The 12,747-nt window shown below is 46.8% G+C and overlaps 1 protein-coding gene across 1 annotated transcript in view; it reads left to right on the top strand.

The window, feature by feature from the left end:
• LOC135057536 (glycine N-acyltransferase-like) overlaps positions 1 to 12,747 on the top strand; it is a 160,412-nt gene that overhangs the window by 122,847 nt on the left and 24,818 nt on the right. The window contains exon 5 of the mRNA XM_063963384.1: positions 5,845 to 5,977. Within this exon, the coding sequence (XP_063819454.1) occupies positions 5,845 to 5,977 (133 nt within the window). The remainder of the gene's footprint in view (positions 1 to 5,844; positions 5,978 to 12,747) is intronic.

The raw sequence follows: 12,747 nt of genomic DNA, 5'->3' as shown, positions 1-12,747 counted from the left end.
CCCATCTACAGTTTATAGTGTCCTCCATCCCGCCCCAGTAAAGGAGTAATTAGCAGATATTACTGCTCCAGGACCTACATGCTGAGAGGAAAATAGAACACCCCTACCACCTGCGAGACATCAAAGCTGCCACTGATAGCACCCCTCACCCCTACTGCTTGAGGATGGGTAGGGGCCCCAGTGCATTGCTTTGCCCAGGAGCCTACTCTGTTGTTAAGACGGCCCTGTTCTGGAGTGCTGTTTCAGCTGCTGAACCAGGAGCTTCACTCATCTATCAGCAAGTTAGGGGCCAAGGCTGGCTTATATATATTTTTTTTTGGCAGGCTCACAGAGTTGCAAAGTTCACAGAGTCTAGAAGGTTCAATCCCAGCATGGCCAGTCCTTCAGAAGTCGTAATGCTTAGACAGTACTGTCCATACGTCCCATGGTGGGATGTTGTCTCCATTTACCCCTGACATGGTTTTAACAAGTTGGGAGGTAGATCAGGTCCAGGATGTCTAACAGGCTAATGTGGTAAAACAAATATTGCCTCTACATTCTTGCCATGGCCATTAAAATGCAGTTCCCAGAAAATGAACTACTAATAACTATATTTGTGACAATGGGCTTTACAGCAAGGGGTATGGGGTGGGCTCTAGTAATTGATTGCTATAAGATGAGGAGTTTCCACCAGTAGAGGGTCATTCCATGCACGCTTGGGTGCAGGAAGCTACAGGACAGTATACCTGAGCTGTCTGGGCTCCGGATCTGATGTTAGAACTCAACAAAATGAAGGCTTTTGGAACCTGAGGAATAAGAAGAAAAGAATAAATATGGTTGAGTGTCAAACGTAACTTTCAGTATGGCTGCCATAAAATAACGGGACAAAGAAGCAATGCCTGCAGTGCTGTTGAACCTGCGTGAGAAGAGGAAAAGAACAGACAGTTTGTACTGAGAGCACCAGCAACATTTATCAGAGATAAAGTTGCAATAATGGCACAATGTGTGTTTTAGGCACAGATGCAGCCTTTTTGTTTGCACTACACTGTGGGGCCTAATACTCTCCTCATCCTTATTCCTTGTCATATACATTTAATAATGCTGTTACCCAAGAGACTATTCTGATCCTTTTCTGTCAACATTTTGACTGTGTCTAGATTTTAACTGTCGACTAATGACCCTGTCAACCTGAAGTCTCTGGACCAGATGTACAAATGCCCCCTACACACTCGGCGATCGGCCGCCGAGCTGCCCAATGTCGGAAAATGCCGACCCGGTGGCGGGGGAGGTGAAGTTTCTTCACTCCCCCCGTCACCGGGCTCCATAGCAGTGCATGCTAATATGGAAGAGATTGTCCATATTGGCCTGCATGCATAAGCGGCCAGGCACCATCGTTGGTGCCTACACACTGAACGATATGAGCGAGTTCTCATTCATTAATGAACGAGAACGTTCATATCGTTCAGTTAGATCTTCAAGTGTGTATGGCCCTTAAGCCTTGAAGAGTGATAAATTTCATAGTGATAAAGTATCAACCAACCAGCTCCTATCATTTTTCAAACCCATCCTGTAACATGTCAGTTAGAAGCTGATTGGCTGGTATTCCGTGAAATGTATCACTTTTCGAGGCTTAGTACATCTTACCCTATGTTGACTTTTTCTTGTTGACATTTTGACCATATAAAAGAGGTAGGGAAAGGGGTTTAGACTTCTGCACAAGTTGGTATCAAATTTCCATTATTAAGTTCACCAGTTTTCTATGTTGCTAAATAGTGGAATCCACAAAAGAAGGGGGGCTGCCCAAGACAATGACATTGGAGATCAAAACATGATAGGACAGGATTGTCTTTTTTGTTGGTGCACTTTAAAAGAAGAAAGTATATATTTTAATATAGACCTTATTTTACTTAAAATGTAACTTTTATTTCAGTAAAATAAAAACATTTTTATATATTATATATATAATATATATTATTTCATTGAAATAAAAGTTACATATTAAGTAAAATAAGGTCTACATTGAAAAATATACTTTCTTGTGTTTAAGTGCACCAACAAAAAAAAACAATCCTGTCCTTTCGTGTTTTGATCTCCAACATTATGACAGTCAACATTTTGGTGTCAACCTATGACTACATCCCATTTTTGGTGTGTGATGAATCCCCAGTTATCCTCGCATTGGGCATGTTAACCACCACATTGTACTCATAATAGCAATAATATTGGCACTACAGGCCTATTATCTAGATGATAACATGTATTATACTGTAGCAATAAACCTCAATGAGGTAATGTCATATGTAGGGTGCAAAACCTAGCAGATAATATTGAGCGGCTTTCTCACAGGATATGACCTGGATTGAACAAGGGTGTGTCCAGAGCAGTTTCTTGTGGCGGGCGAGGCGTGCATACGCACGGGGTGCCCACCGCGACTCTTGGTGGCTCAGTTTGTGCTCCTTACCATCATTACTACTCCGCTCGGGGGGCGGAGTTTCATACAATGACACGTTTGCATCGTGACGTCACGTCACAAATGCATCATTACACGAAACTCCACCCCCGAGCGGAGTACTGTTGACGGGAAGGAGGGGGAGCCGGGACACGGCGGGCAAGCTAGGAGGAGGGAGAGATGGGCCGAAGAGCGGTAAGCGGGATGGAAGAGGACCTCTGGCCGGCAGATGCCACTGCAAACGTAAGCATAACACACTCTTTCTCTCTCTCTCTCTCTCTCTCTCTTTGTAGAAGGACTCTGCCTGCTATAATGTGTAAAATGGGGACTCTTGCCCATCGTAATGTGTACAATGAGGACTCTTGTCTGCCATAATGTTTAAAATGGGGACTCTGCCTGTCGTAATGTGTAAAATGGGGACTCTTGCCTGCCGTAATGTTTAAAATGGGAACTCTACCTGTCGTAATGTGTAAAATGGGGACTCTTGCCTGCCGTAATGTGTAAAATGGGTACTCTTGCCTGCCGTAATGTGTAAAATGGGGACTCTTGCCTGCCGTAATGTGTAAAATGGGGACTCTTGCCTGCCGTAATGTGTAAAATGGGGACTCTTGCCTGCCGTAATGTATAAAATGGGGACTCTTGCCTGCCGTAATGTGTAAAATGGGGACTCTTGCCTGCCGTAATGTGTAAACTGGGAACTCTTGCCTGCCGTAATGTTTAAAATGGGAACTCTGCCTGTCGTAATGTGTAAAATGGGGACTCTTGCCTGCCATAATGTGTAAAATGGGGACTCTTGCCTGCCATAATGTGTAAAATGGGGACTCTTGCCTGCCGTAATGTGTAAAATGGGGACTCTTGCCTGTCGTAATGTGTAAAATGTTTCAGTGTTTCTCGACCCCAGTGTAACCAAAAATGGGGGTGTCATGCTCCTGCGGACGTCATACTGAAGGCGGGTGCACAAAAATTTTGGGCGCGCGTATGATACTGGCTCTTTGGCTTGACTTCACATATTTTTAGGCTCTTTGCGTCTGACTGGTTGGCCACCCCTGCTGTAGGGCATAATGTATTAAGGGCATTGGGTGTGTGGCATAATATGGTGCAGGGGGCATTACTGTGTGGGGCTTAATATAATGGAATTATTATTTTTTTCTACGGTGGCCGTGATCTGTTGGTGCAGGGTCAAAAACTGGGGTGTAAGGTAGTCTTTTCAGGTAAGGCCACGCCCATTGCAGCGAGGCCAAACTCATTTAACGAGGCCGTGGGCGCACAGGCAGATTTTAATTTTTTTGTATCTATGAAGGGGGGGGCACTTTTTTTATGTCAATGGGGGGGGGGAGGGGGCAGCGCATTTTTATATCTCGCACTGGGAGCCAAATTGGCTACAAACAGCCCTGGGTGTGGCTTGGGCAAATTCCGGAGCCTGGCTAATTTTACCACCTACCACCACAGTTATCTATCACTGCAGCTTCCTATTCCATGTCAGTTACTGTGAGTGGTCAAGTTGTCATCAGGCAGAATTTAGAATGTTCATGTTGTCAGATTTACTGCTACAGTGAGGAGATGTTCATGAAATATTATATCTGCCCACAGTTTCGGACTGGGGCATGTAGGGCTCTCCGGGGGAATGCAGTGGTAGGGGCCAATGTTAGGGGTGTGGTCAGTCTGCAGAGGGGGTGTGGCCTGCCACCTCATTGGTTTGACTGACCATTAGAGAGTGCAACGTCTGGGCCCCTTCATAAATATAAATATATACAGTAAATTCAGCTGCTGCAAGCATGATAATGTTCCAGATTAATAACAGATTAATAACAGCAATGCACAGTAGAAAATACACCCTAGTACAGTATAAGGTAACATATGTATGATGTATAATTCAAGTGCACAGTCTGGAACCTGATCCTTAGAGCAGGAGGTTGGGCCCCAGGCAGTGGGGCCCACCGGTGGTTTCCCCTGTACCCCTGTGGGCCAGTCCAAACCTGTCTGCCCAATGCCGATAAACTGAGTACTAAAATTCCTCAGCCAATAGCAGCAGAGGGTTAGATGAGTAGATAGATGACGATAAAGACCACCACCTCACCAATCTTCATAGACTTCAGGTATCAGGCTATATATACTGCAAATCTTAATCACCAAGGGCATATTTATATTTTGTTTTGTTTAAAATGTTGCCTAATGCTATCATGGCTGCTTTCAATCAAGGATATAAAAGGCCTAGGGGCTGATTCAGGTCGCATCGCAAACACAATGCGCCCGCAATCATGATGCGACCGCAAAATCAGCGACGGGACCCACGCACGCATGCACAGGTCCTGTCCTGCACATGTGCCCGTGTTTAATATGGGTGACCCGCAGTAATTCCGAACGCTTCTGCCTGATTGACAGGCAGAGTCGTTCACGGGGCAGCAACGCTCCATTTTCTAGGCGGAAATGAAGCATTGTGGGGGCTTCGCTTCGCTTAACTAACAGGATGTGGAAGCGTGAACCGGGGGAGGGGGTGTCATCTGCATTTTCTGGAAGGCTCCGCTCCAAACAAAAAAATGGTTACGGGTCTCCTGCCCTTGCAGCCAGGCTACGCTGGCAGTAGGCATCCACAATTTCAGCGATCACACTGTAATTGCGGCGCTATCGTAATTTCAGCGTGATCGCAATAGGTGGGCGGTGGGCTGCATGCTGGGCGGCCCACAACATGCGATTTAAAGCATGGCAAATTCTGCAAAAAAGCTGAATTTGCAATCCTTACTGAATAACCCCCCTAGTTGGGTGTGGCTCACAAGGCAGCTCTTGTATAGGCGTTACACTGTACTTGAGATGTGAGTGAGCTTATCTGCAATGTAATGGCATGTTGGGCATATACATACCTCCCAACTTTTAAGCATGGTATATCTAGTCGCGGTCGAAAATGGGGTGTGACCTCAGGAGGAGTGGGTGGGGCCACATATGGAGGGGGCATGGTCTAGTGCCGTAACCCCCCGTTTTCGGCATTTTGGGCAGCTGGGCAGCCCCCGGCACTGACACTATGCACTGACAGATGTCGTGTGCATGCGCACGGCATCTATTCAGTGATCGCCGGCTGCTTTGCTGAGCAGCGATGATCACTGGCTCTCCCAATCTGCCCCTCCTGCCCATGGGACACTGTGACCCGTGGGAGGGACAGTGTCCAATTAGTGGGACTGTCCCATTGTATTCGGGACAGTTGAGAGGTATGCATATATGCTAGTTTGGGGACTTGCAGAGAACTGGGGTCCCCTGACAACGTGCTGCAAACTTAAATGTTTTGAGCAAAATCTGAACAAAATCCCCAAGCTTTAATTGGCTAAATACACACAGATTTGCGGCATATTACTGTTAGCGCTGATAGCAAAGACTTTCTCCAGTATTTCTATTGATGATTTACTAATATACTGTCCCTGTCATAGGTTGCCAGCCACAGTTGGGGAAGGTGCTTCAAGAGATCAGTCGCACTTCTGGAAGTGAAATACATACAACAAGTAACCTGTTATACATGAGGGATGGGATGGAGGAAGAGGAACTGAAAGACTGCCCAATAAGGTACAATTAAAAACTTGCAAGACCATACTAGTGTATGGAGACCATACTAGAAGTGGAGTGTGGTATTGTGCAGTCTCCAACAACATGGCATCTCAAGGGTTGCTTCATTTTCCTTACCAAGATGACTGCCGATATTATAACTGTGCATGTGCTGCACATCTTGTTACTGTGTACAGCTCCTGAGACCTGAAACAAGTACCCGCATATGACTGCTGTTCCAGTGCCTGCACCGTGACTGCAATACCAGAGATAGTCATTGGCTGGTGAGCTGCGTATTTGGTCAGACTCCCCTTTCATCCTTTAATTACACTACATGATGAGCTATCAGGATCACCAAGAGATTTGTCGGGCCCAAGTACTAGATCAAAGAAGGGCGTAATAACATATGTGGATGCATTACCACACCACATTATGAATACTGGAACCACTGCAGAGGCTGTGCATTGTTGTAGTGGGCATGGACAAGCCATCCTGTGTTGTGACCATGCCTTCCAGGATGATTCATGCCTCCTTAGAGAGTGGGTACTTTGTGGGCCAATTTGTTGGTATGTCATGCAGTAAAACAGTGGGGCAGATTTATCAAAGATTGGAGAGAGAAATAAAGTGAAAAGAGATAAAGTAGCAGATGACGTTAAACTGGTCCAACTTGGCTCTTATCATCATCAAAATAAAAAAAAACTTGCACCAGATCTACTGGACACATAAAGATGTGCCTCAAAAATACTGGATGCTGAATTTCCAAAGAAGAAGAGGAAGGGAGTTTGAACTTATAGAAAAAGAGACCAGATGATGACCGATTAGAGACAGGGGATGGCATAACTGTAAAAGTAGAGAGTAAGAGGTTTCTGTTGAAGGTCTTGGTCAGTTTATAGTTGAGATGAGATGCACTCCTTATTCTTGGCCAGTCAGTGCTTGTCGGCAACAAGCTTGCTGTTCATTTCATAGAGCGCTGCATCCAGCATTTCCCCAATATATGTATCAGAAACAAGGAGTGGATCGGCCTATTGCCTGGTCAGCGACAGACCACTCTACAGAGATCCGCATGGGCTATACTGAACCAGCCTACAGGAATGTGAGGATTGCACGTACAATCATTCTCAAGCTTTCTGCTGGCAATCACAAGAGAGGGGCACCCATCTATCTTCATGCTGTGTCTGATAATAAGAGAAGCTGCAATTAAAAAGGCGGGATTCCTACTAACTGGTACTGTAGATGGTTACAGTGTAGCTTCCAGCAACGGATTCAGTATGATATCCCGGCTGTCGGGATCCCGACAGCTGGAATACCGGCGGCAAGCGCAGCATGTACCCTCACAGGCTTGCTGCGCTCGCCACGCTTCAGTCCCGGAGGCGACCTTCGGCTGCCACAGGGGTATATATATTCCCATTAGGGTGGTGGCGTGGACCACCACCCAAGTCGGGATTCCTGGAGGTGGTCTGGTTTGTGACTGCCGGTATTTCACTGGGTATTAGAATTCTGGCGTCAGTATCCTGACCGCCAGGATCCCGGCATCCGGCAACTTGAATGCCTACCCCAGCAACATATATTAAATGCTAAATACTAGAAACATATTTAAATCTTTTGAATACAAATGCAAAATCATTACCCTAAATAGTTTTTTTTCTGCAAAATCAGGTGATCAGCTGACCTATAGGCTCTGAAATTGCAGAAAGTGGTGCATTTTGATACAAGTCTTTCTACTTTCTATGCCACTGTCAGTAATATTTACAGGGGTTGTCTCTTTTATTAATATCGAATGTGATTGTTAAAATGTGGGTGCACTGCGGGGGTGGTATGGCGGAGTAATAGGGGTTGGATTTGTTGGATCCCGGCTTGTAAGTGGCCAGCGGGAGGGGGGGGGGGGGGGAGCACAATGAAGCCCCTTGTGAGCTCCCTGTGCTCACCATAGGTTCTATTCCTACTCTATGGTATGGGGTATATTCAATAAGAGTCGGGTCCATTCGGACATGCAGTTGTCGGAATGGACCTGACAAACTCTATTCAAAAGAGCGGCCAAATCCGAAAGTGGTGGGGTAGCAGAGAGCGGCGGGCGGAGCAGTGTGAGGTGGCCGGCGTGGGGAGCAGCGTGAGGCGGTCCGCGGGGGAGCTTCCAGCGGCGGACGGAGCTGGCAGCGGGAGTGATGTCTGCGGCAGCGGGGGAGGCACTACAGGTACTACTCTCATCCCTGTAGCCCGCCGCACCGCTCCCCATCTCCTCACCTGAATCCGACTTGTTTTCAAGTCGGATTGAGTTTGTCAGAAAGGGGGCCAAAACCTGTCGGATTTGTCCCCGTTTCCGACAGCAGCAGGTGGATCGGATGGTATTCCGCTGATCCACCTGCTTTCTGACAGCATTCCGACAAGCCCCTATTGAATAGGTCGGAACCCCTTCCGACCTATTCCATTCGGAAACTGCCGTCTTTCTGACAAGACGGCAGTTTCCGACTCTTACTAAATACAGCCCTATCGGTGTCGTGGACATCCACCAGTGGGAAAAGTCCCTGTTGGTCCGCATGCCAACTGGCGGGATATTCAGAGTTCGGGATCCTGGCGTCACCCGCATCCCAGTAACAGTACATACCAGTGGATCTTCTGAAATACAAGGCAGTCCAATACTTAACCAGTGGAGTGGTTTATTTAGAAGTAATGTGAAGCTGTACTAACAGTTAAGCATGTAACAGAGGTTACAAAGGGGGAGATGTATCAAACAGTAAAAGTGGAGAAATGAGCTAGTAGAAACATTGCCCATGGCTGAAAACCCTGTGACCATTTTTTAAAAATTGGATATCGGGGGCATGCATACCTGTGGTGATGCAATATTGGGAGCAAGTTAAGCAAGGTTTTTTACCTCACTAAACCTTGCTCCCAGTTGAATTCCCCCCTTACTGTACTTCATGGTAATTGTAGAGTTTATCAAAATGATTTTGATTCTAAGTATTTTTAGTCCATAGAGTGTGCATCTGCATTTTCATATTTGATAAGCTCCTTGTTTTACATGAATATAACATTGCAAATATTTGGAACTTATAACTATTAGACTTAAATTTGAAACTTGTTGGATAAACTATTGTTTTCATTCACGGTTAAAAGTATCATGTAATAAATGTCAGCGTGAGCATTTTTAAATAAGTAAATAAGTAGTTTTAATCGTGACTGGCAGCGGCTATAGGGGGTAATTCTGAGTTGATCGCAGCAGGATTTTTGTTAGCAGTTGGGCAAAACCAAGGCCCTCATTCCGAGTTGTTCGCTCGCTAGCTGCTTTTAGCAGCATTGCACACGCTAAGCCGCCGCCCTCTGGGAGTGTATCTTAGCATAGCAGAATTGCGTACGAAAGATTAGCAGAATTGCGAATAGAAATTTCTTAGCAGTTTCTGAGTAGCTCCAGACTTACTCCTACACTGCGGTCAGTTCAGTCAGTTTCGTTCCTGGTTTGACGTCATAAACACACCCAGCGTTCGGCCAGACACTCCCCCGTTTCTCCAGTCACTCCCGCGTTTTTCCCTGAAACGCCTGCCTTTTTTCGCACACTCCCAGAAAACGGCCAGTTTCCGCCCAGAAACACCCACTTCCTGTCAATCACACTACGATCAGCAGAACGATGAAAAAACTTTGTTACGCCGTGAGTAAAATACCAAACTTTTGAGCTAATTTACTTGGCGCAGGCGCACTGCGTACATTGCGCATGCGCAGTTTGCGACTAATCGCTCCGTAGCGAAAAAAAAATAACCAGCGAACAACTCGGAATGACCCCCCATGTGCACTGCAGGGGAGGCAGATATAACATGCGCAGAGAGAGTTAGATTTGGGTGTGGTGTGTTCAATCTGCAATCTAAATTGCAGTGTAAAAATAAAGCAGCCAGTATTTACCCTGCACAGAAACAAAATAGCCCACCCAAATCTAACTCTCTCTGCACATGTTATATCTGCCTCCCCTGCAGTGCACATGGTTTTGCCCAACTGCTAACAAAAATCCTGTTGCGATCAACTCAGAATTACCCCCATAGTGTCAGTCTTTAGGTATGGATCTACTGTGACACCTATCTGTAATAAAGAAATGTAAACAGTTCCCCAAATGTAGACTCTTAGGAATCTACCACCTGTAACCAGCATCGGACTGTCTACATCATGGGGGTCATTCCGAGTTGTTCGCTCGTTGCCGATTTTCGCAACGGAGCAATTAAGGTAAAAATGCGCATGCGCATGGTACGCAGTGCGCATGCGCTAAGTAATGTAGCACAAAACTTAGTAGATTTACTCACGTCCGAACGAAGAATTTTCATCGTTGAAGTGATCGGAGTGTGATTGACAGGAAGTGGGTGTTTCTGGGCGGAAACTGACCGTTTTCTGGGAGTGTGCGGAAAAACGCAGGAGTGCCGGGATAAAACGCAGGAGTGGCTGGAGAAACGGGGGAGTGGCTGGCCGAACGCAGGGCGTGTTTGTGACGTCAAACCAGGAACGAAATGGGCTGAGCTGTTTGCAGTGTAGGAGTAAGTCTCAAGCTACTCAGAAACTGCTAAGAATTATTTATTCGCAATTCTGCTAATCTTTCGTTCGCAATTCTGCTAAGCGAAGATACACTCCCAGGGGGCGGCGGCCTAGCGTGTGCAATGCTGCTAAAAGCAGCTAGCGAGCGAACAACTCGGAATGAGGGCCCATGGGTCTTCAACCATTGGCTCTCCAGCTGCTGCAAAACTACACATCCCATAATGCCCTGCCACAGTTTGCTATTTAGTCATGGTAAAACTGAAGGCAGGGCATGCTGGGATGTGTAGTTCCACAGCAGCTGGAGGGCCACAGGTTGAAGACCCAAGGTCTACACAATGGTAAACCAATAAAGTGATTAAAAACAAGGGCAAGATTAACAATGGAGTGGGTGGAGCTACAACTTCAAGACTCCATTTAAAATTAGGCCCATCATCACAACAGCAAGATGATCATCAACCAACATGGTCGGCCATAAATTATAAGTATGAATATTGTATTTCTATTTTCCTCACAAAATAATGCAGTTTTTCTACGTTTACATATTTAGGAGGACACAGTGGGCCTAATTCAGACCTGGTCGCAAGCAGGTGTTTTTTGCACTGCTGCGACAAGGTAGTCGCCGCCTACAGGGGAGGGGGAAATCGCTGTGCAGGGGTGCGAATCCACATGCAGAGAGCTGCACAAACAAAGTTTGTGCAGTCTCTGCACAGTTCAGGACTTACTCAGCCGCTGCGATGATCCGGCCAGGAGCTGACGTCAGAAACCCTCCCTTCAAATGGCTGGACATGCCTGCGTTTCTTCGGACACTCCCTGGTAATGGTCAGTTGACACCCACAAACAGCCTCTTCTTGTCAATCTTCTTGCAATCGCCGGTGCGATCGCTTTCTTCGGTAAGTCCGTCGCTCTCCAGTGTTCCCCGTCGCTGGGGGGACCTTGCGCCTGTGCTTTGCGGTGGATACGCATGCGCAGTTCGGACCCGATCGCTGCTGTGCGAAAACGCACAGCAGCAATCGGGTCTGAATGACCCCCAGAGTCTGATAGTGTAGGGTGTGTACACGCCCACATGGTACTGGCCACACTCACAGAACACTGGCCACACCTCCTCAGTTTCTCACAATAGGACCTTGTTAAGAGTATGGGAGAACATGCCTTTAAGAGTGAACTTTTCTGCCTTACTTCATGGTGGAGGGCAGTAGCACTGGTGATATAGTAAGCCCTAAGCTGTCTCACTTCTCCCCCATGCAGTCTGAGACTTACCGGCTGTCGATGGGGGTAGCCATCGCTGAGGAGTGCCCACACCGTGAGAAGAAAGACTCATCATCACCAGCACACACGGACTGGGGCTTTAATTTGGCTATCCCTTTTGCGTGGGAGAGGGGGAGTGGACACGTCTCATTTGGACGCGTTTGCAAGCATGTCCCAGTCTAAGTGCAATATTCAATTGAAGTCGGACGTTCCGACAGAGTGGAAAGCTGGCAATTCCCACTGATGATCTGAACTTTCCGACACTTCAATATTCAATTGAAGTGCCGGTTTTCTGCCCTGTCGGAAATTCCGACAAGTCGAAAAACACATGAATGAGCGTAATCTCTGTATGCCGGCCGAGCAGGGTGCCAGGAGGCAGAGCTCCTTGACCAGGCCTTTTCATGGCCCATCTGTCCATCGGTCCTCCTGGCATGTGTCAGAAGAGCCAGTTGGCCGCTGCGGGTGTGATCATCAGCATGTCCACATTCGCATGAACACGACTCTACCTGCACTTTGCCTATGAGAGAACGCCCCTTCCTGTCAGGTTGTAAGGCTTCATGTGCGCTGGTCTGCATTGCCGCATATACTCTAAGTGCGTTTGCTTTGTGTAGTTGAATGTGCAGTGCAAATGCAAACAAGATATGCTACACAAACATTTTTATCCTAGAACTTCAGTATAGGATTAGACATAGCCCATAGCAACATTTTTAAAGGGCTCCCTCCCTAATGCTTTAGAGAAACACCCCTCCAGGGCTGTTTCTAGCCTATTTGGCTCCCAGTGCAAGATTTAAAAATGCTCACCCCCCCCCCCCCCCCCTTTGACATAAAAAAAAATGCGTCCCCCTCACACCTAGCAAGTGGGCGTGGTCTCATTTGAATGGGTGTGGCCTCGTCTGAAAAGACTACCTCACACCCCAGTTTTTTAATTCAATACTTTTTTTTTATAAATTTTCTGTTTTTCATTAAACAAAGGGGGTAATTCCAAGTTGACCGCAGCAGGAAATTTTTTAGCAGTGGGGCAAAACCATGTGCACTGCAGG

The sequence above is a fragment of the Pseudophryne corroboree genome, chromosome 3 (assembly GCF_028390025.1).
Source record: "Pseudophryne corroboree isolate aPseCor3 chromosome 3, aPseCor3.hap2, whole genome shotgun sequence".
In the NCBI taxonomy this organism is placed as follows: domain Eukaryota; kingdom Metazoa; phylum Chordata; class Amphibia; order Anura; family Myobatrachidae; genus Pseudophryne; species Pseudophryne corroboree.
Note: the sequence above shows the minus strand (reverse complement) of the source record. Positions and strands in the feature narration are given on the sequence as shown.